The sequence below is a fragment of the Budorcas taxicolor genome, chromosome 11 (genome assembly GCF_023091745.1).
Source record: "Budorcas taxicolor isolate Tak-1 chromosome 11, Takin1.1, whole genome shotgun sequence".
Taxonomy (NCBI): Eukaryota; Metazoa; Chordata; class Mammalia; order Artiodactyla; family Bovidae; genus Budorcas; species Budorcas taxicolor.
Genome location: NC_068920.1, coordinates 81,692,039 through 81,716,230, shown reverse-complemented (window position 1 = coordinate 81,716,230; position 24,192 = coordinate 81,692,039). Strand labels below are relative to the sequence as shown.

General features: G+C 44.7%; 1 protein-coding gene across 1 annotated transcript in view; it reads right to left on the bottom strand.

Moving 5' to 3' along the window:
- The window catches only part of TMEM178A (transmembrane protein 178A), a 58,043-nt gene extending 56,636 nt beyond the window's left edge, over positions 1-1,407 (bottom strand). Inside the window, exon 1 of the mRNA XM_052649323.1 lies at positions 1,008-1,407. Within this exon, the coding sequence (XP_052505283.1) occupies positions 1,008-1,407 (400 nt within the window). The remainder of the gene's footprint in view (positions 1-1,007) is intronic.
- Between the last annotated feature and the right edge of the window lie 22,785 nt (positions 1,408-24,192).

Sequence of the window (24,192 nt, the reverse complement as noted above, 5' to 3'; positions counted from 1 at the left end):
TTTTCCCCCGTCTCAGAGAAAAAGAATTTATCATAAGGGTCAAGCTCTGACAGCTAGAAGAAAGCTTCAGCAATAGGACTGTCACACTGAACGAGATCACAAAAAATAAATAAATAAATAAATGCAAAGGATCCAACACGCCAGGTATCGTCTAGACTTCAGAAGAGCAAACTGATGTTAACAAAACAGCCTAACACGGTATCAAAATCTGAGCGGGTGATTCTGTAGAGACTGCCGGTGATTCTGTAGAGACTCCGTGTGCAAATACAAAAAGCTCTACTTTAAAAGGCTTGGGCAGGTTTTCCACTCTGCTCGCCCTGAACTGAGGATGGTGCGCCCAGTCATCAGGAGGAAGGCTGCAAAACAGTCGATGTCCTAGCTGCATTCAGCTGCCTCCACCAGGGCATTACTGTCGTTTGAGGTCTAACCCAAAGGAACCCCGCACTTCGGGGTTTAGAGGAAGGTTCCTCCGGCCTCCTTAGCTCCCCATTAGCCTGTCAGACTGGCATGACCACATCAGTCCCGTCTGCTACCAACATTAAAGCAGTACAAGAATAAAGCCCTTTCCTCCTCTTCTGAGATTTGCACCACTTTTCTTCCAAAGGTATTTCTGAAAGGAAAGCAGAACTTGAGCGAAGGAGCCCAACTGGGCAAGGTTGGGTCTTTTTGAGGGTTCCCTTCCTCGCCAGCAGCAATCGTCACATGCATTCCAAGTCGGGCCAGGTGTACAAAGAGAGCGAAGGACGAGAGAGGAGAGGAGAAAAGGGGGAGGAAGGAGGTCGAGGAAGCAAAGCAGACAGAGGAGGATGAAGAGGAAAGAAGAGCGAGAGAGAAGGGAGGGACGAAGAAAGAAAGGGAGAGGGATAAAGAAAGGAGGCGGCGGGGAAGACGAAAGAGTGTGCCGGGGACGCGGCGGGGAGGCGGCCGTGGGGACCGGCGCCCCTGGGGAGCCACGAGCTGCGCTCCGCTAGCGGGCGCCTGGGGCGCAGGGCACGCCCGGCGCTCACCTTTCAGGATGAGGGTGTCGATGTCCCGGTCGATGCCCAGGAAGTAGCACTTCCTCCAGAGGCCCGAGTAGGTGGCGAAGAGCGGCCGGCCGCACTCGGCGTCCAGCCCGCCGAGCCCCAGCAGCGAGCGCCAGGACTCGGGGTCGGCGCGCCCTGGGCCGCCCGGGAGCAGCCGGCGCCCCAGTGGGGGCGAGTCCCGCAGCGGCAGGTGCGACAGCGGCATCAGGCGGTTCTTCTGGTCCGGGGGGTCGGCGCCCGCGCGGCTGCGCTCGCAGCTCTCCTTGTGGCGCCGGGGGTCGGTCTCGTACCAGTGGTCGGTGAAGATGGCCGTGACCAGCAGCCCCAGGGAGCAGAGGCTGAGGCCGAGGCTGAGCGCCGTGACGAGCGCCCGCGGCTCCATGGCTGCTCGCCCCGCCGCCGGTGGGCCCGCGCGCCGCCGCCAGACACAATGCACTTGGCCTCGGCTCGCTCCGCTCTCTCTCTCCCGCGCTCCCCCACCTGCCCCCTGCCGCCCGCGGCCTCCGGCTCCCGGCCCGGCGCGCTCCCTCCTCGGCTCCCTCCGACCGCGCGCCCGCCTCCTCCCGGGCCCGCCGCTCCGCGCCACCCGGCGCCTCGAGCACTTCCTCGCTGCCCCCAACCCCGCTTCCACCGCCGCTCCCGCAGCCCCTTCCCCTCCCTTTTGGAGCCCCCTCGCCTGCTCACCCCTAGCTGTCCACACCGCCCGATCGATCCTTCCGCCCTGCTCTCCCGACACTCCTCTTCCCTTTCGAATCCCTCTCCTCGCCACCTTCACTTTCCCCTGTCCCCTCCTCTCTCCCCTTCACGCAGTCTCTACTTTGCCCCTACTTTTCTTCAACTCGGCCTCCCCCTTCTTCGTCCCTGTCTCCCCGCTCTTGTCCCTTTCTGTCCCTGCCCTGGCCGCGATGCTTCTCCCCAGCTACCCACGAGCGCTCAGCCGTCCTCTCCCCTCCGACGACCTGAAAAGACATCCACCCACATCAGACTCAGTCTTGTCACTTGTCCAAGTTGATGTTGATCAGTGTCCCGTTTTATAACCAGAAGCGAATCCCATCTGGGTCGGGCTGCGCGGTGATACTTAACTCAGGAATCTGGATCCGGAGCCCAAGACCCTCTCTCCCTCCACCGACGAACGCAGCCTCTCAGACCCCTGGGCGGCTCTGTCACCCTGTCATCCCCCGCTTTCCCTCTCCCTCGCCCACGGCAACCTCTCAGCGCTCTCTCCGCTCCGGACCCTCTTCTGAAAGAAAAGACACCGAGTGTCACTAGAGCGATGGACCAATGGCCAGAGACTTTCCTCCCACTCCAGCCTGCTCGGAGATGGACTTCTTTCTCGTCGACCACCTCCATCGCCCACTGGAATGACGGCCTCCTGGAATTTCTACAAGTCTATAGTGATCAATAAGCCCTTGCAGTGGCACCTGGTCTGTGAGGTGATTGTTGTCCTTAAATAAAGAAAGTCCTTAGTAATAAATCAAGGGGATGATTTTTTATTTTTTCCTCCTGTGCAGCTTACATGGGCTGGGAGGGTCAGCAGCGGAGCAATACTACACACCAAAGTCAACATCTCAGCTTGCTTCTGCTTTCTAGGGCACTCGGAGGCATTAATTGAGAGTCGCAGGCAGAGTCACATTTTCTAAAATGAGGAAACCTTAGGACTCAGGGTCCTGAAAGAGTTAATCGCTGTGTTGTGTGGAATCTGATGATAGAGGAGCAATACCCTCCTGCCACTTAATGCCCAGGGGGCCACATCACAGACAGAAAACCATGCTGTGGGAGCCCAAGGATACCAAGTTTTGTGTTCTTTTGCCATATTAATGATCAAAAGGTGATGAGGCATTCATTAGACGCTAAATGACATTACTCCACGATTTAATGGGACTTATTAATTAGTGCCCCACATCAGTTGGTATGAATATGATTTATATATTTCCTCTGAAATGACCTCTGTAAAGGTGGTATAAGAATCTTCCTGGGATTTGTTTTCATTGCTGTTTGTACTCAGCATCTTCAGAGGGTATATTGCCCATGAAGACTGTGTACCTCCCTGCACAGATAGATCACTGGAGCAAATCTTTCAGTCATATTGGGCACCCCCTGCCTATTTCTGCTGACCTGACAATGTGAATTATTACTTGGATTGTCTCAGCAAGATCTATGGTGAGCTTCAGTCTAATTAAGGAAGACAATTATAATTTTAGTGTTCCTCTCACCTATAAGCTTTTCCTTAACAGGAAACGCTAAGCTCATCAAAGGAGTCTTATCTGGATTTACACAAAAAAATGATGAGACTTAGAAGCTTGCTTTTATTTATACTCTATAATATGTGTAAAATCCTCAATCTTTATGGATACACAGAAAGAATATCTTTCACTGTGAACCCACAGCTGATATCTGAAACTCACTCTAGTTATCATATGTCCTTTTATTTTTTGAAAATGCCTCTTGAGATCAAGATATTACAAACCCTGCAAGTCCCAAGGAAAGTCAAACCTTAAGCAACTCTTCACTCCCTTTACAAATCCTGATGTACTCCAACAAATAAATAAATAAATAAATATTCTGCCACATTTCAGAGTCACCTGATTATCTTCACACAATAACCATGCCCCCAACTGAAGCCAACAGAAGGAAAACTCTTTCTCAGGCACTACTGTTTAACTTAAAAGAAAATAATGTTCTGCTTTATTTTCTTAGCCAGAACCCTTTGATCATACCCTTCTCCGAAAACAGCATTATCCTTGAAGTTCATTTATGTCTATGTTTAAGACCAGTCTCAGCATAGAATCCAAAGGTTACTATATGATGGATTACCCTTGACAGTATTTCATAAAAAATGTCACACATTACAAATATGGGCCAGCAGCATGTAATGAGAGCACTGCTTCTGCTGGTGCAGCATTAACAGCATCAGCGGGAATGTGACATATGATGTGTACACAGGTTTTGCTATAGTAACTGAGTATCGCGCCATCTATGTTCTTAAAATTTCTCTTTCGGATATTTCCAACAATGAACTATCATGCACTAGGCCCACTCTGCTGGGGAAGTAGGAAATACAAAGACGAGTCGATGGTTCCCATCTTCTGGATGCTCCCAGACTAGTAGTGAGAGGGACACATAGCTTTTTGTGGTACTGTGAATAATGAAAAGACTAACTGCCTGGGGGAGTCAGGAAGGTCACTTAGAGGTAGTAACTTCTGAGTAAGTTCTCAAAGGATGTGTTAAACTTTGCCAGGAGGACTAGATCAAAGATGTTGGCGTTGTGGCCACAATATAATTCTGATTTATCTATCTGCCTGATAGATTTGGAGACTTCCATATTTGAAGCCCATAGTATAAAAGAAGAATATTTTTCTACATCTTTAAATCATAAAGTTGACATCTTCTAATTCCTGAACACAAGCTAAGTAGTTGCAGACCAGTACAAGCCTACCCTACCCAGAAGCCTAACTAACCCGGAATACAGCCGATTTAGGAGAGCATTTAGCCTGGCAGGGAGTCAAAATGATGGGAGATCAAATATCCAACCGGAGCACCAAGGCATGTCTTGGCTGTGGCAGTGCTGTGTCCACAGTGCTTTCAAACTTAGATTTTTCTTCATTTGTCTTAAATTTCCCTTTGCCATCTCCAGATTTGACATTACCAGTATCTCCCTTGGAGAATAACAGTAGCCTAAAATGACAGGGACAGAGCTAGAGAATTTCTACCTGGGCATCTCACTGTGTTGTGGAACTCTGTACGTTGAAAGGCCAGTTCTTATATTTCCCCTATGGTTCAACTGCCCCTCCTCGCTTATCCCTCTTTCTGGTGTTGACAAATGTAGATATTTTAGAATTTTCTATCACTCACAAAGTGGTAGGGATTCTTCCTTTGAAATATCTTTCTAGCCAATCTCTTCTCTACATTTCTACCTCTTGCTATCACTATGCCTCTATCATTCACATCTGGATTATTATTCCAGCTCCCTCCTTGGCTCCCATAATTCCAGGACATCTGGGTTTGTGGGCAGCTCTTCCTGAAGTTATCCTGGATACTGTTGCCCAATGCATCTTCCTCCAGTGTTGTCTTCGTGACTTTCATCCTTCAGTGTCCAACTCTCCAAGTTACAAAGAAATATCCTTTATATTACTCTAGAGCCTTCTTTGTTACTGTCAATATTCCATAGCATTTAAATATACCAACTGATGTGTTGGCCATCTTTAAATATTTAGAAAACAAAACACTTTTGCCTTCTCACACTTATCATAACACCTAGGTGCTTTATGACATTCGTTGCATTTCTCTCTATAGTCAGGAAGTTCTTAAATTTTCTTACAAAAAGGTACACTCACACACACAGGGAGAGAGAGAGACCCAATCATCACAGAGCTATGGCAATGATTTATTGACATACCCATGCCAAGTTAACCCTGCTATAACCATGAATATTCTAAAAGGCCCTTTCACCCCAGTGCTGAGACCAAAGTAATATCTTTCCTCATTTCAAACGTTTGGATTCCACAGATTTTAAACTGTGAAGTTTAATCAAAATCACACTCTAGCTTTCATTAAGAGTAGGGGTTTATTCTTGGTACTATTAGACATTTTTCCAGCATTTAATGTAAAGATAGAGTCAATATGTTGTTGACCTACAATATGTCATTTCTGTAAATAATTGAGGTATCTTACATTAATGTCATCATTCTAAACTGTTCCCCTGTAACAATTTTATTTTAATTCAACATTTATTGAGTACCCCCACTGTAAGTTATTTTGCTGGGTCATACTGGACGATGTTGAAATGATGAAAAGCATGGCCTGTGCCCTCAGGGAGCTTTAGGTTAGTGGAGGAGGAGGAAGAGAGAAACCCAAGAGGCTATAAAGAGAGATGCTTGGACTGAGTGCTATCACGGAGGTGCAAACAATATGCAACACAGACAAATAGGGAAATCTGGCACAGACAGATCCATTCTCAGTAGGAAGAATATGGTTAAGCCAAGTGGAATACATGCTATCTCAGAGAGGCCTTGGAGGAAACAGGGTATTTTCTGTATATGTGTCAGTTGAGTCCAGGGCAAAGCCAAAAGTAAATTTTAGAAGTAGCACCTACTATGGTGCTCCTCTCTACCTACCCCACACATGTTGTAATTCATCTTGCCATTTTGTCACTAACTGGAAGCCTGGAACCAGAAAATACCACAAAGCCCCAAAATAGATGGTGCCTGATAAATTTCTCATTTCACTGACACACCACGGAATGTCACCATTCTTTTTCACATTCCTGGATTAAGCTGTTTCCTTTTTAGAGCCTTTAAGCACATATGGTTGGGGAAAAAAAAAAATCCACGTTCAAAGAAACCCATAACCATGTTAAGTCCCACTCAGAGTGTGATGTTTTAGCAGATGGTGGCTCATTAATTGCCATACCTAACTGTATTCCCTGCCTTATCTGTGTGTATGGATACTGGGTTTCTAAGTTGAGGGATAGTTCAGCTCACTCAGGCCATATCTGACAACCCAGGCAGAGATACCTAGTCTCTCTGATCACAGCAGCTAGAGATGCTGTCCAGGTGAACAAAAAAAGCTAGTGTCTCCAGGTGTCTCTCCTTTCTACCTCGAATCTCTTCTCTGCGTTTTACCCTCCCAAAGGCACCAGGATTCGGGGAGCACACAAGCACTAGAGCCAGACCACCTATAAATTCCAGACCCACTGCTTCTCACCCACTCATCCTTAGCCAGTGACCTAACCTCGCCGAGCCGCACAGATTCAGAAAAACAGGGGTATCAGCATCTACCTCTCAGAATCAATGAGTCATCGTTAACACATGCTAAATATGTTTCCTCCCACTCCTCCCTGAAACATGCTTCAGAAAACCCATAGCCTAATCATACCAAGCCCATATTGCTTAAATGTCATAAATACTAATAGCTAAACAAGTTATTAATGACATACTTTTTTTCATGTGATTATTCGTCTTCTTCTTGTAGGAGAGGCAATCTATCCATACTCTTCTTGTTTGTTCAGTTAACATGTAGTGAGCACCTGCGGGTCAGGGAGGGAGTGTTCCAAGGAGAGGGAACTGCCAGTGCAAAGGTCCTGAGGCATGAAAGGGCTTTGTATCACTGAGGAACTGGAAAGACACCCCTGTAGCTAAAGAGCAGTGAATGAGGCAGTGAGAGGTATGAGATTCGGTTGCAAAGTTAGTCAACTGCCAGTTCATGCATAGCCTTGAAGGACATTCTATAGAATTTGGTCTTCAGTCAAAAGAAAATCTTTGGAGAGTTTCAAGGAGGGGAGGGGCCCAAATTGATTTAATTTTATTTTAATTGTATTTATTATTATTTTTAAATTGATGGCCCATGGGCAATATTGGACCTATAGGGACATGTAATTAGTCCTTTTCTTCTTTCTTTAAAAGAAATATTTAGTAAATTCATTGGTTTGGCTGTGCTGGTTCTTAGTTTTGGCAGAAGGGATCTTCGGTTGCGGCACACAGGATCAGTTCCCTGACCAGGGATCAAACCCTGCCCCCCTGCTTTGGGAGCATGGAGTCTTCGCTATTATGCCACCAGGGAATTCCCTGATTCATGTATTAAACATCATTAAGTGGGAAATGAATTGGGGCTGGGGATGGCAGGTATGAAAGCAGGGAAACCAGGGAAAGTAGGCTATTGCAATAGTTCAGACAAGCGATGTTAGTAGCTTAGACTAAAGACACAGCAGTGGAGGAAGAAAAGTGGGTCAAGGTTGAACTCACAGAATTACTGGGAGTCTATATGAAGAAAAGGTGAAATCAAGAACCAGGCTGACACTTCTGGTTTGGGTGTTTGCATGGTGGTATCATGTATTGAGGTGTCTGATGTTCTTGGGAAGGAAATAAAGAATTCTACTTGCGGCATGTTAGCCTTTGACTGTGTGTGCACTAAGTCGCTTCACTTGTGTCTGACTCTTCGCAACCCCATGGACTGTAGCCTGCCAGGCTTCTCTGTTCATGGGATTCTCCAGGCAAGAATATTGGAGTGGGTGGCCATTTCCAAACTGTGGAAAATTCATGAAGAGATGGGAATAACATACCACATTACCTGTCTCCTGAGAAACCTGTATGCAGGTCAAGAAGCAACAGTTAGAACCAGACATGAAACAGTGGACTGATTTAAAATTGGGAAAGTAGTACATCAAGGCTGTATATTGTCACCCTGCTTATTTAACATCAATGCAGAGTCAGTCAGTCAGTTCAGTCGCTCAGTCGTGTCCGATTCTTTGCGACCCCATGGACTGCAGCACGCCAGGCTTCCCTGTCTATCACCAACTCCTGGAGTGTACCCAATCTCAAGTCCACCAAGTAGGTGATGCCATCCAGCCATCTCATCCTCTGCCGTCCCCTTCTCCTCTTGCCCCAAATCCCTCCCAGCACCAGAGTCTTTTCCAAAAGTCAACACTTTGCATGAGGTGGCCAAAGTATTGGAGTCTCAGCTTTAGCATCAGTCCTTCCAATGAACACCCAGGACTGATCTCCTTTAGGATGCACTGGTTGGATCTCCTTGCAGTCCAAAGGACACTAAAGAGTCTGCTCCAACACCACAGTTCAAAAGCATCAATTCTTCAGCACTCAGCTTTCTTCACAGTCCAACTCTCACATCCATACATGACCACTGGAAAAACCATAGCCTTGACTAGACGGGCCTTTGTTGGCAAAGTAATGTCTCTGCTTTTGAATATGCTATCTAGGTTGGTCATAACTTTCCTTCCAAGGAGTAAGCATCTTTTAATTTCACGGCTGCAGTCACCATCTGGAGTAAATTTTGAGCCCCAAAAAATAAAGTCTGACACTGTTTCTAATGTTTCCCCATCTATTTCCCATGAAGTGATAGGGCCTGATGCCATGATCTTAGTTTTCTCAATGTTGAGATTTAAGCCAACTTTTTCACTCTCCACTTTCACTTTCATCAAGAGGCTTTTTAGTTCCTCTTCACTTTCTGCCATAAGGGTGCTGTCATCTGCATATGTGAGATTACTGATATTTCTCCCAGCAGTCTTGATTCCAGCTTGTCTTTCTTCCAGTCCAGCGTTTCTCATGATGTACTCTGCATATAAGTTAAATAAGCAGGGTGACAATATACAGCCTTGACATACTCCTTTTCCTATTTGGAACCAGTCTGTTGTTCCATGTCCAGTTCTAACTGCTGCTTCCTGACCTGCGTATAGGTTTCTCCAAGAAGCAGGTCAGGTGCTCTGGTATTCCCATCTCTTTCAGAATTGTCCACAGTTTATTGTGATCCACACAGTCAAAGGCTTTGGCATAGTCAAGAAAGCAGAAATAGATGTTTTTCTGGAACTCTCTTGCTTTTTCCATGATCCAGCAGATGTTGGCCATTTGATCTCTGGTTCCTCTGCCTTTTCTAAAACCAGCTTGAACATCAGGAAGTTCACAGTTCACGTATTGCTGAAGCCTGGCTTGGAGAATTTTGAGCATTACTTTACTAGCGTGTGAGATGAGTGCAATTGTGCGGTAGTTTGAGCATTCTTTGGCATTGCCTTTCTTTGGGGCTGGAATGAAAACTGAACTTTTCCAGTCCTGTGGCCACTGCTGAGTTTTCCCAATTTGCTGGCATATTGAGTGCAGCACTTTCACAGCATCATCTCTCAGGATTTGAAATAGCTCTACTGGAATTCCATCACTTCCACTAGCTTTGTTCATAGTGATGCTTTCTAAGGCCCACTTGACTTCACATTCCAGGATGTCTGGCTCTAGGTGAGTGATCATACCATCATGATTATCTTGGTCTTGAAGATCGTTTTTGTACAGTTCTTCTGTGTATTCTTGCCACCTCTTCTTAATATCTTCTGCTTCTGTTAGGTCCGTACCATTTCTGTCCTTTATCGAGCCCATCTCTGCATGAAATGTTCCCTTGGTATCTCTAATTTTCTTGAAGAGATCTCCAGTCTTTCCCATTCTGTTGTTTCCTCAATTTCTTTGCATTGATCACTGAGGAAGGCTTTCTTATCTCTTCTTGCTATTCTCTGGAACTCTGCATTCAGATGCTTATATCTTTCCTTTTCTCCTTTGCTTTCCACTTCTCTTCTTTTCACAGCTATTTGTAAGGCCTCCCCAGACAGCCATTTTGCTTTTTTGCATTTCTTTTCCATGGAAATGGTCTTGATCCCTGTCTCCTGTACAATGTCATGAACCTCATTCCATAGTTCATCAGGCACTCTGTCTATCAGATCTAGTCCCTTAAATCTATTTCTCACTTCCACTGTATAATCATAAGGGATTTGATTTAGGTCATACCTGAATGGTCTAGTGGTTTTCCCCACTTTCTTCAATTTAAGTCTGAATTTGGTAATAAGGAGTTCATGATCTGAGCCACAGTCAGCTCCTGGTTTTGTTTTTGTTGACTGTATAGAGCTTCTCCATCTTTGGCTGCAAAGAATATAATCAACCTGATTTCGGTATTGACAATCTGGTGATGTCCACGTGTAGAGTCTTCTCTTGTGTTTTTGGAAGAGGGTGTTTGCTATGACCAGTGCATTTTCTTGGCAAAACTCTATTAGCCTTTGCCCTGCTTCATTCCGTATTCTGAGGCCAAATTTGCCTGTTACTCCAGGTGTTTCATGACTTCCTACTTTTGCATTGCAGTCCCCTATAGTGAAAAGAACATCTTTTTTGGGTGTTAGTTCTAAAAGGTCATGTAGGTCTTCATAGAACCATTCAACTTCAGCTTCTTCAGCGTTACTAGTTGGGGCATAGGCTTGGATTACTGTGATATTGAATGGTTTGCCTTGGAAACGAAGAGAGATCATTCTGTTGTTTTTGAGATTGCATCCAAGTACTGCATTTCAGACTCTTTTGTTGACCAGGATGGCTACTCCATTTCTTCTAAGGGATTCCTGCCCACAGTAGGTCATCTGAGTTAAATTCACCCATTCCAGTCCATTTTAGTTCGCTGATTCCTAGAATGTCGACTGTCGACGTTCACTCTTGCCATCTCCTGTTTGACCACTTCCAATTTGCCTTGACTCATGGACCTAACATTCCAGGTTCCTATGCACTATTGCTCTTTATAGCATCAGACCTTGCTTCTATCACCAGTCACATCCACAACTGGGTATTGTTTTTGCTTTGGTTCCATCCCTTCATTCTTTCTGGAGTTATTTCTCTACTGATCTCCAGTAGCATACTGGGCACTTACCGACCTGGGGAGTTCCTCTTTCAGTATCCTATCATTTTGCCTTTTCTATGCAGAGTACATCATGCAAAATGCTGGGCTGGATGAAGTACAAGCTGGCATCAAGAGAGCTGGGAGAAATATCAATAACCTCAATTATGCAGATGACACCACACTTATGGCAGAAGCTGAAGAACTAAGGAGCCTCTTGATGAAGATGGAAGAGAAGAGTGACAAAGCTGGCTTAAAACTCAACATTCAAAAAACTAAGATCATGGTATCTGGTCCCATCACTTCATTACAACTAGGTGGGAATAAAATGGGAACTGTGACAGATTTTATTTTCTTGGGCTCCAAAATCGCTGCAGATGGTGACTGCAGCCATGAAATAAAAAGACACTTGCTCCCTTGGAAGAAAAGCTATGACAAACCTAGACAGTGTATTAAAAAGCAGAGAGATTACTTTGCCGACAAAGGCCCCTATAGTCAAGGCTATGGTTTTTCCAGTAGTCATGTATGGATGCGAATGTTGGACCATAAACAAGGTTGAGCGCTGAAGAACTAATGCTTTTGAAATGTGGTGTTGGAGAAGACTCTGGAGAGTCTCTTGGAGAGGAAAGAGATAAAACCAGTCAATCCTAAAGGAAATCAACCATGAATATTCATTGGAAGGTCCGATGCTGAAGCTCCAATAATTTGACCACCTGATACAAAGAGCTGACTCACTGGAAAAGACCCTGATGGTGGCAAAGATTGAGGGCAGGAGAAGGGGGCAACAGAGGAGGAGACGGTTGGATGGCATCATTGACATCAATGGACATGAGTTTGTGCAAACTCTAGGAGATAGTGAAGGACAGGGAAGTCTTGCATGCTGCAGTCCATGGGGTCGCCCAGAGTTGGACATGACTGAGCAATTAAATAATGACAAAAGTTTGAGATGCCATTTAGAAATCTCAGTTGGATGCATGAATCTGAGAGTCAAGGAAGGAAGTTTTGATTGTAGAGATGTCAGCAGATAGGTGTTAAATGCATGTTGATATTTAAGTTCACAGAACTAGGTGAGATTGCCTAGGGGAGAGTGTAGCTAGGAAAACTAGGAGGTCTGGTCAAGGCAGACTCTAAGACTCTCAAGCATTGAAAGCTCCACAGGGAGAGGAAGAGCCACAGAGGAGACCACGAAGAAAGGTAGGAAGGAAACCAATAAAATGCATGTCCGCAAAGCCAAGCCAGGAGAGTCTAGTGATACGCTTTGATGACATAGCAACAAGACATATGGAGTCCAGGGTGTGAGGTCAGAGGGGCTTGGGCTCAAATTCTATGTGATTGTTTTGTGGTGGGGGTGGTTTAGTTGCCAAGTTGTGTTGGACTCTTGCAACCCCATGGACTATAGCCTGCCAGGCTCCTCTGTTTTGTGGGAAGCAGGATTTACTTAGTATCTCCAAGCCTTTGTTTCCTCATCTGTTTAATGGGGATCAGAGTAATAATATCCTTCTTAGAGCTGCTATGAGAACCAAACACATAATGAAAATGAAGCATTAGCATCATAGAGAATAAGAAGGCTGGCCTGTAATAACTGCACCATGTGCGTGGCAGCAGTGATGGCTCATCATTCACCATCTTCAACACAGGTATCCGGTGGCTGCTCACACCTGCAGGCCACAGTCTCCACAGGGTACAGAACACTATTCTCCCAAGGACTGTGCCCAGTGAAAAGCCTGGAGTTTACCATAAAGCATCAACAAACATAAGTCATCTATAGTACTGGTGAAATGATGGGCATTCAAAAGTATGAGAAAGCATGATGCTCTTTCAATAGGTTATTTTATTAAGAACCAATAAAAGAAGTTTAATGGTATTTTGTAAATAGCCAAAATAAAAGCTGCCAGAGTATGATAAGGTATCTCCAACCCTCAAGGTCTCTAAAATGGACTAGATAGAAAGGTGTCTGTAGAAAATAACTGCCCATTTTTATGGATACAAATCACATCAGAGGAACAGAAGGAGAACCTGGATGTCCCCTCCCCATGTAAGGAGCTGGGGAAACCCAGAGAGGACAGGGGAACATAAGCCACATATAAATAGCATCTGGATGAGAGGAGAAAAAGAAGAAGAGCAGGCAGAAAAAGGCAAAGACTCAGAAACGACCCAAGACCCAGCCAAGATGCAGCTCCCAGAAGGCAGAAGGCAGCTCTCAAGTGATGAGAAATCTAAACTTTGCCCACACGATCAAAATTGACATCCCAGACTCACAGGCTCAAGACCAGGGCACAAAAATTGAGTCAAACGTCCCTGAACATGGTGAATTCAACACAGAGGCATTTGCCCTCCTCCCCTCAGAGAGCAATGTTACCACCCTGATAACTCTGTTTTTTTCCTTCAATCCTTGATTTGGATAAGCCTCTTGAAAAATTATTTGACTCCTGGTAATCATTAGCCAATACATGAATAGCTATTATGAAGCAGATATTCTGAAGAAGACATAACAATGTATTGTGTTCTTTACAGCTCTTGGCAGTGTAATCATCAGATGCGCACAGTGCTTGGAGAACCATCCTGTTCTTTTGGAAGGAGTCACCTTGGCACACATCTCTGCGCAGCTACACCTGAGCCCCTGTAATAAATGGGTGTGTGTGGATGCTCAGTTATGTCCGATTCTTTGTGACCCCATGGACTGTAGCCCACTAACCTGCTCTGTTGATGGGATTTTCCAGACAAGAATACTGTGTGGGTTGTCATTTCCTCCTTCAGGGGATCTTCCCGATCTCCTGGGTCTCCTGCATTGGCACGTGGATCCTTTACCACTGAGCCACCTTACCACATGGCACTGATGGTCACCCAAGTGGAGAAGCAGATGAAAGCCTGAGGACAAATTACCATTTCACCTCTGACCATCAGTATGGAGAGATAGACCTTGTCAGGGTCAGATGTATGAGGTTGACTGAAAAAAAGAGAGAGAGAGAAAAGCACCAATGGTCAAAAAGGAGTCCAGGTAGGTGGCTTTGATGCATGAGCTCCATCTGCCTAATTTATTTTGTGTCTGCAATCTGCATGTGATCAAGAGCCTTGAACAAGTGGCAAGTCATGGAAGGGGCAAATGGTGGGGGAGATGTCGCTTAGTGTTTTCCAGCCAGGCCACCATGTGCCCTCATGAGCCCCACTGAAACAAACACACAACAGATTCTTCTCCCCAAAGAATCTTGGAATTTAGCCAAAAGAAATACCTGAAGTTTTAAACAGTGGAGTTTGATCCCTACTTCAGGACTTGCTGAATATTCAGAGAAATTCTTTCATTTTTCCATTTCCTTTTCTGAAAGCTACCTGGTTTTTTTGGTCCTGAATAGTATGGACAGAGTTTGAATTACTTGCTTTTTCCATCCTCACTCAGCAGTTCAGCCTTTTCCATATCAACCACTTTTGCAAAGAAGCCCAGGTTCTTTGTGTCAATAAAATGAGAACTGAAAATGGCTCTCAGGGCAGCATTGTTAACTGGGCTTATAGAACACTCTTTTCAATGTTATATTTGGTAGCGATGACAGCAAACTACATACAGCATCCTGAAAAGAGGAGGTCAACCCAGAACAGAGCCAGGATCAGAACTAAGGTTGTCTGGGATTCCTGGGAACTGAAAGGAGATTTGGAGAAGAGTAGCATAGAAGTACTCTCGAGACAAAGGAAAAAGAGGTGACAATAGCTAATAGTTAAGCACAGCACAGCGTGATCAGGAGATGATCACTATATGCCATCATTCTATAAATCTGTAGATTAAAATTTCACCAAGTAAGCAATATATCAAGCATTAGGCACAGTCCAGAGTGGGTGGGAACAATTATCCCCCAGCCTAGTTCAGTAAGGGTTTGGGTATTTAAAAATTTGGATGGCTGATGCTTAGGAGAATGGCCATTTTGACAGTTCCCCTTATCTTCTTGCCTACTATTTCCCATCTATGGTCATGGAGCTTTTATGGCTTTATAGATTATACATACATAATGGTATGCAGCTGACATGTGTTGATCACCTTCTATTTGCCAGGCATTGTTCTAAGCGCTTTCATATACATATATATATATTTTTTTTTTTTTTAACTTAACCTTGTAACAGTCATCATCATCATTATCCTGATTTTACAAATAAGGAAACTGAATCACAGAAGGGGTAAATAACTTGCCCAAGACCATACCCTCAGTAAGTGGCAGAGCCTGGACTGAAGCCTGCATGCTACGACTCCAGGACCTTTACTCTTACCTGTTATTTGTGTGATTATAGAGAGATGACTTGGAGAAGGAAATAGCAACCCACTCCAGTATTCTTACCTGGAGAATCCTGTGGATAGAGGAGCCTGGTGGGCTGCTGTCCATAGGGTCGCACAGGGTCAGACATGACTGAAGCGACTTAGCATGCATGCATGCATGCGTTGGAGAAGGAAATGGCAACCCACTCCAGGATTCTTGCCAGGAGAGTCCCAGGGACAGAGGAGTCTGGTGGGCTGCTGTCTATGGGGTCGCACAGAGTTGGACACGACTGAAGTGACTTAGCAGCAGAGAGATGACAATGTTTTAAACTGGGTGATAATAGTAGAATGATGATAAGTGGTTGGATTCCAGATCAATATTGAAAGTAGTACCAAAAGGATTTGCTAGTGCATACAATGAGAGAGAAAGAAAGGGACTGGGTGGAGTTATCAGCAATGGACACAGGGAGGCTATGGAAAGTATAGGCTGGAGCAGTGACAGTCTCAGTAGCTAGATCTGGGATGCACTGAGATGCCTATTAGATGTCTAAGTGGAGATGCTGAGCAATTGGATACATACATCTAAGGCTCAGGGAAGAGGTTCAGGTAAAGATAGAAATTTGGGGGCTAACAGAATCCACTTATAGATGGTACTTTACACCATCAGATGAGATGAGACAAGAGGGGCAAGAACTGAGACATAGAAAACTGTTACAAGTTGAGGTCTAAGAGATGAGAAAGTGAAGTCGGTCAGTCGTGTCTGACTCTTTGCGACCCCATGGACTGTAGCCTATCACTCTCCTCCATCCATGGGATTTTCCAGGCAAGAGTACTGGAGTGGGTTGCCATTTCCTTCTCCAGAGGATCTTCCCGACCCATGGATCGAACCCAGGTCTCCTGCATTGCAGGCAGATGCTTTACCGTCTGAGCCATCAGGGAAGTCCAGGAGATGAGTAGGAACCAGCAAAAAGACTGGAGAGGCAGGGCCAGAGAGAAGTCTGGGAAGCCAAGTGAAAACAGTGTTTCAAATAGAAGAAAGTCATCAAGATTGAAACATTTCTGATTGGTCTAGCAAGACGAGAAATAAGAATTGACCACTGGATTTAAGAAAAAGAGGAGGTCTTTGGTGACCTTACTAACAGCACTTTCAGCAGACCATTGGTGATGCAAGCTCGTCTGGAATGCGTTCAAGACAGAACAGTAAGAGAGAAGTTACAGCAGTGCAGACTAGCTACTTTTTCAAGGAGTTTTGCTGTAAGAGGAAAGAGAAAAAAATGAATAGAGGCAGAAGTGGGATTAAGAGAGGGTTTGTTTGGATTTTTGAAAATGAGAAGATAACAGCATGCTATGTATTGATGGAAATTATCCAGGAGGGATGGAGAAATTGATACAGAAAAGAGAAGCAGAAATACTGAGGTGGAATCTGGTAGATAAGTGGAGAGGTTGACTTAGGTAGGGGAGAAGGCAATGGCACCCCACTCCAGTACTCTTGCCTGGAAAATCCCATGGGTGGAGGAGCCTGGTAGGCTGCAGTCCATGGGGTCGCTAAGTCGGACATGACTGAGCGACTTCACTTTCACTTTTCACTTTCATGCACTGGAGAAGGAAATGGCCACCCACTCCAGTGTTCTTGCCTGGAGAGTCCCAGGGACAGGGGAGCCTGGTGGGCTGCCGTCTATGGGGTCGCACAGAGTCGGACACGACTGGACTTAGCAGTAGCAGCAGTGACTTAGGTAGATACCTGCAGAGTTCATCCACAGTAACAGTGGAAAGAATTTAGGACATGGTGACAGTTGCAGAAAGACAGGTGAGGGGTTGATTGTGCCTTATGGAAGTTCTTGGCTGATTTGCAATGTGCTCTGCAAATGTGAATGTGTTCAGAAGGAGAAAAAAGTCTTTAAAACAGAGATGGCCAGAGAAGTATTGATGGGGAAACTGATACTTGAGCTTTGAACGGTCTATGAGAGTAAACTAGTAGAGAAAGAGCTTGAATTGCAGGAATGGAAAACCATGTGAACCCAGAGACAGTAATGAACAAGTTATGTTCATGGGAGAGTGAACAGCCTGGTCCTCCTAGAATTTTCGTAATGAAAAGTTTAAGATAAATGTAGAAATACTGATTAGATTTAGAGAGTAGAGGGTTCAAACAGCACTAAGATCTTAGGCAATGAAGAAAAGAAGAATGACATGATGGAAAAAGAGAGATTAAGAACTGCTCTAGCAGTGGTGGTGAAGTGCCGAGAAGGACTTCAGATCACCCAGGCAAGTGTGATAAGAATCAGGAGGGCAGTACTGGAAGCAAAAGAAAAGATGCCAGAAATATTAGGAATAAAAATAGTGAATAAGTCACCCAGAGGGGATTAAAAAAGTCAGACACCAATGCTGGAGATTCAAGCCAAGATGACTAGGACCATGACAGATTTGTTGACTAAAATAAATGAACAACCTTTATATAAGTTGTTCAGTTCAGTTCAGTCGCTCAGTCGTGTCCGACTCTGCAACCCCATGAATCGCAGCACGCCAGGCCTCCCTGTCCATCACCATCTCCCAGAGTTCACTCAGACTCAGGTCCATCGAGTGTGATGCCATCCAGCCATCTCATCCTCTGTCGTCCCCTGCTCCTCCTGCCCCCAATCCCTCCCAGCATCAGAGTCTTTTCCAATGAGTCAAATCTTTGCATGAGGTGGCCAAAGTACTGGAGTTTGAGCTTTAGCATCATTCCCTCCAAAGAAATCCAAGGGCTGATCTCCTTCAGAATGGACTGGTTGGATCTCCTTGCAGTCCAAGGGACTCTCAAGAGTCTTCTCCAACAGCACAGTTCAAACACATCAATTCTTCGGTGCTCAGCCTTCTTCACAGTCCAACTCTCACATCCATACATGACCACTGGAAAAACCATAGCATTGACTAGACAGACCTTTGTTGGCAAAGTAATGTCTCTGCTTTTGAATATGCTATCTAGGTTGGTCATAACTTTCCTTCCAAGGAGTAAGCGTCTTTTAATTTCATGGCTGCAGTCACCATCTGCAGTGAATTTCGAGCCCCAAAAAATAAAGTCTGACACTGTTTCCAATATTTCCCCATCTATTTCCCATGAAGTGATGGAACTAGATGCCATAATCTTCGTTTTCTAAATGTTGAGCCTTAAGCCAACTTTTTCACTCTCTACTTTCACTTTCATCAGGAGGCTTTTTAGTTCCTCTTCACTTTCTGCCATAAGGGTGCTGTCATCTGCATATCTGAGGTTATTGATATTTCTCCCGGCAATCTTGATTCCAGCTTGTGCTTCTTCCAGTCCAGCATTTCTCATGATGTACTCTGCATAGAAGTTAAATAAGCAGGGTGACAATATACAGTCTTGACGTACTCCTTTTCCTATTTGGAACCAGTCTGTTGTTCCATGTCCAGTTCTAACTGTTGCTTCCTGACCTGCATATAGGTTTTTCAAGAGGTAAGCCAGGTGGTCTGGTATTCTCATCTCTTTCAAAATTTTCCACAGTTTATGTGATCCACACAGTCAAAGGCTTTGGCATATCAATAAAGCAGAAAAAGTTGTTTTTTCTGGAACTCTCTTGTTTTTTCGATGATCCAGCGAATGCTGGCCATTGACCTCTGGTTCCTCTGCCTTTTCTAAAACCAGCTTGAACATCAGGAAGTTCACAGTTCACGTATTGCTGAAGTCTGGCTTGGAGAATTTTGAGCATTACTTTACTAGCATGTGAGATGAGTGCAATTGTGCGGTAGTTTGAGCATTCTTTGGCATTGCCTTTCTTTGGGGTTGGAATGAAAACTGACCTTTGCCAGTCCTGTGGCCACTGCTGAGTTTTCCCAATTTGCTGGCATATTGAGAGCAGCACTTTCACAGCATCATCTTTCAGGATTTGAAATAGCTCTACTGGAATTCCATCATCTCCACTAGCTTTGTTCATAGTGATGCTTTCTAAGGCCCACTTGACTTCACATTCCAGGATGTCTGGCTCTAGGTGAGTGATCATACCATCATGATTATCTTGGTCTTGAAGATCGCTTTTGCACAGTTCTTCTGTGTATTCTTGCCACCTCTTCTTAATATCTTCTGCTTCTGTTAGGTCCATACCATTTCTGTCCTTTATCGAGCCCATTTTTGCATGAAATATTCCCTTGGTATCTCTAATTTTTTTGAAGAGATTTCTAGTCTTTCCCATTCTGTTGTTTCCTCAATTTATTTGCACTGATTGCTGAGGAAGGCTTTCTTATCTCTTCTTGCTATTCTCTGGAGCTCTGCATTCAGATGCTTATATCTTTCCTTTTCGCTTCTTTTCACAGCTATTTGTAAGGCCTCCCCAGACAGCCATTTTGCTTTTTTGCATTTCTTTTCCATGGAAATGGTCTTGATCCCTGTCTCCTGTACAATGTCATGAACCTCATTCCATAGTTCATCAGGCACTCTGTCTATCAGATCTGGGCCCTTAAATCTATTTCTCACTTCCACTGTATAATCATAAGGGATTTGATTTAGGTCATACCTGAATGGTCTAGCAGTTTTCCCTACTTTCTTCAATTTGAGTCTGAATTTGGTAATAAGGAGTTCATGATCTGAGCCACAGTCAGCTCCTGGTTTTGTTTTTGTTGACTGTATAGAGCTTCTCCATCTTTGGCTGCAAAGAATATAATCAATCTGATTTCGGTGTTGACCATCTGGTGATGTCCACGTGTAGAGTCTTGTGTTTTTGGAAGAGGGTGTTTGCTATGAACAGTGCATTTCTTGGCAAAACTCTATTAATCTTTGCCCTGCTTCATTCCACATTCCAAGGCCAAATTTGCCTGTTACTCCAGGTGTTTCTTGACTTCCTACTCTTGCATTCCAATCCCCTATAATGAAAAGGACATCTTTTTTGGGTGTGAGTTCTCAAAGGTCTTGTAGGTCTTCATAGAACCATTCAACTTCAGCTTCTTCAGCGTTACTGGTTGGGGTATAGACTTGGATTACTGTGTTATTGAATGGTTTGCCTTGGAAACAAAGAGAGTTCATTCTGTCGTTTTTGAGATTGCATCCAAATACTGTGTTTCGGACTCCTTTGTTGACCATGATGGCTACTCCATTTCTTCTAAGGGATTCCTGCCCACAGTAGTAGATACAATGGTCATCTGAGTTAAATTCACCCATTCCAGTCCATTTTAGTTCGCTGATTCCTAGAATGTCGACGTTCACTCTTGCCATCTCCTGTTTGACCACTTCCAATTTGCCTTGATTCATGGACCTGACATTCCAGGTTGCTATGCACTATTGCTCTTTACAGCATCAGACCTTGCTTCTATCACCAGTCACATCCACAACTGGGTATTGTTTTTGCTTTGGTTCCATCCCTTCATTTTTTCTGGAGTTATTTCTCCACTGATCTCCAGTAGCATATTGGGCACCTACTGACCCGGGAAGTTCCCCTTTCAGTATCCTATCATTTTGCCTTCTCATACTGTTCATGGGGTTCTCAAGGCAAGAATACTGAAGTGGCTTGCCATTCCCTTCTCCAGTGGACCACAGTCTGTCAGACCTCTCTACCATGACCCGCCCGTCTTGGGTGGCCCCACAGGCATGGCTTAGTTTCATTGAGTTAGACAAGACTGTAGTCCTAGTGTGATTAGATTGACTAGTTTTCTGTGAGTATTGTTTCAGTGTGTCTGCCCTCTGATGCCCTCTTGCCACACCTACTGTCTTACTTGGTTTTCTCTTACCTTGGACAAGGGGTATCTCCTCACTGCCGCCCCCCTGACCTTGAACGTGGAATATATAATTAAGTAGGTATATAAATCAAGTTGGAGAACAGGTTTGGAGATTTAAGCTATGGACTTTGGGATATGAGAGGACAGAGGGATACCTGTATAGAAATGTCCACCAGATAGTCAGAAAAGCAGAGTCCGCAGGTATCTACATAGAGGCAAACATGTTGAGAAGCCCATGGTTAACTGGGGTAGAAGAGCAGAGGTGGTGTCTGAAGGTAGACCTGGGAGGAGGACAAGGAACCAGGGCCTAGCGGCATGCCGTGAGTTAATCAGGAGAGCCACACAAGCCAAGGGCGGGGAGTTTCAAGAAGGGCCTGGTCAAGGGTGTTGAGAACCATGGGAATATCCAGCAGCAGACTGAAGAGTAAGAAAGGGTCTCAGTGACATAATACCTGGGACCTTTGGCGAGTGATCATCAATAAAGGAGTTAAGGCAGGAATCAAACTTCTGGGGTCTGAGGGATGGATAGAAGATGAGTGAAAAAACAGTAACACATGTTGATGAATTGTCAGAGAACTTTGGCAGTCAACTGTAGAAGAAATCATTCCATAGCTAGAGAGGTCAGGAAGATTAAAGATTTTGAAGGCAGAGAAAGCTCCTGGATGTTCAAAGGAGAGGCGTGGAGAGGAGAAATGAAAGTTATCCCCCAAACGGAAATTAAAGTAATAATTTGCATAAAGAAAAATTATGATCGAATTAATATTATTATTGCTTGCCAATAACAAAATTTCACTTATCATAGATTAACTGGTCAAATAGAGAATTTCTAAAAATCTATGGTTATCTCATTAGATCTGCAGAGCACAGCATGCGTACTCAGTTGTGTCGAACTCTACAACCCCATGGACTATAGCCCACCAGTCTCCTCTGTCCATGGAGTTTTCCAGGTAAGAATACTGGGGTGGGTTGCCATTTCCTCCTCCCAAGGACCTTCCCAACCCAAGGAGCAAACTCTGGTCTCCTGCATCTCCTGCACCGGCAGGCGGATTCTTTACCACTGCACCATCTGGGCCGACTCTTTTGTTACCCTAGGGACTGTAGCCCATCAGGCTCCTCTTTCTCAGGCAAGAATACTGGAGTGGGTTGCCACTTCCCACGCCAGGGGATCTTCCTGACCCAGGGATCAAACCCACATCTCTGCTGCTGCTGCTAAGTCACTTCAGTCGTGTCCGACTCTGTGTGACCCCATAGATGGCAGCTAGCAGACAGATTCTGTAACACTAAGCCACCTGGGAAGCCCCATTAGACCTGCAGGAGACAAAAATGTAGGTCTAAAGGCAGACACTTCCCTTTTCTATTTCAGTGAGGATATCAACTTTGTGGTTGTGGTGGAGGGGTGGTTTAGTTGCTAAGTCATGCAGGCTACAGTCCATGGGATTCTCCAGGCAAAAATACTGGAGGGGGCTGCCGTTTCCTTCTCCATTTGTGGTTGTGGTAGGATAGAATAATCTGCCCATCCCACCCCCAAAACCTATGACTATATCACCTTAGATGGCAAAAGGAACTTGGCAGATATAATTAAGGTCTTGAAGTCTTGAAATGGGGAGATTATCCTGGATTATTCCAGTGGGTCCAAGCTAATCCCATGCATTCCTAAAACCAGAGAACCTTTCCTGAGTATCATTAGAGACAGGTGGAAAAACAGTTAGAGAGATGCATCATTGCTGACCTTGAAGACAGAGGAAGTAAACAACAGCTGGGGAATATAGGAAACCTCTCAAAGCTAGAAAAGGCAAGCAAACAGATTCTCCCCAAGAGCTTTTTTTTTTTTTTACTATTTCAATATTCAGGTTTATCTTTCATCTTTATTGAAGTGTAGTTGCTTTACAATGTTATGCTAGTTTCTTCTGTATAGCAAAGTGAATCAGCTATATGTATGTGTGTGTGTGTATATATATCCCCTCTTTTTTTGGATTTTCTTCCCATTTAGGTCACCACAGAGCACCGAGTAGGGTTCCCTGAACTATACAGTAGGTTCTCGTTAGTTATCTATTTTATACGTAGTATCAATATTGTGTATATGTCAGTCTCAATCTCCCAGTTCATCCCCTCCTTCCCCCTGGGTGTCTATATGTTTGTTCTCTACATTTGTGTCTCTGTAGAGCTTTTAGAGAGGAATGCAGCCCTGATGATGCCTTGGCTTTAGCCTGGTGAGACTAACTTTGGACTTCTGACCTATAGAACTGTAAGGCAGTGAATTGTCTTAAGTCCTTAAATTGGTGGTAATTTGTTATAGCAGCAATTGGAAACCAGTATTTTAAATTGCTTTCTTTGTAAGATGGTAGCCCACAATTCACCACTATTTCCCCTCTTCTCTGACCCACTTACCCCTCTGATCATGTTCCAAGCGTCTACTGAATTCCAAAAGACATGACAATTAAAGTTCCTAACAGCTGGCGTGCTGCGATTCATGGGGTCGCAAAGAGTTGGACACGAATGAGCAACTGAACTGAACTGAACTGAACTGAACTGAACAGCTGGAGGGTGAATGTCTCGCCAATTTTCCTTAGATCCTGGCGTCCATTTTCTGCGTGCCTTTATCACAGCTGAGCACTCATTCCCTCCAGGCGTGCTCTGCCTGCCATCCAGGAATAGGAAAAGCTGGAGGATGATTGTAGTGAATGCTCCAGAAAGCAACAGAGAAGCCTGAGCACCAATAAGCTCCAGTGACTGTGTCCACTAAAGTCACAGGAAAGATGCATTCAATGAGCTCTTCAGATTTGTGCAGAACCCCGAGCTGTTTCCTGTACCAAAGAGTGGGAAAGACTTTTTTTTCTAATTTCACTTTGAGCTCAATCAGAATGGATTTCCACCTGGCATTTAACAGAATGGAGCATATGTTGCTACCGCCCTGATTGCCTGAACCCAAGTTATTAAAGCTCGAGAGATTGCCTTTGAACTGCAAACACGGACTCTGTAAAAGGACCCAAGTATCTTGAGAGTTACTTATAAGGCGAGTGTGTACTGAATGAGGAGTATTGATCCAGAAGAGGGATTTATTGTACAGGAGGAAGGGAAGACATCAAG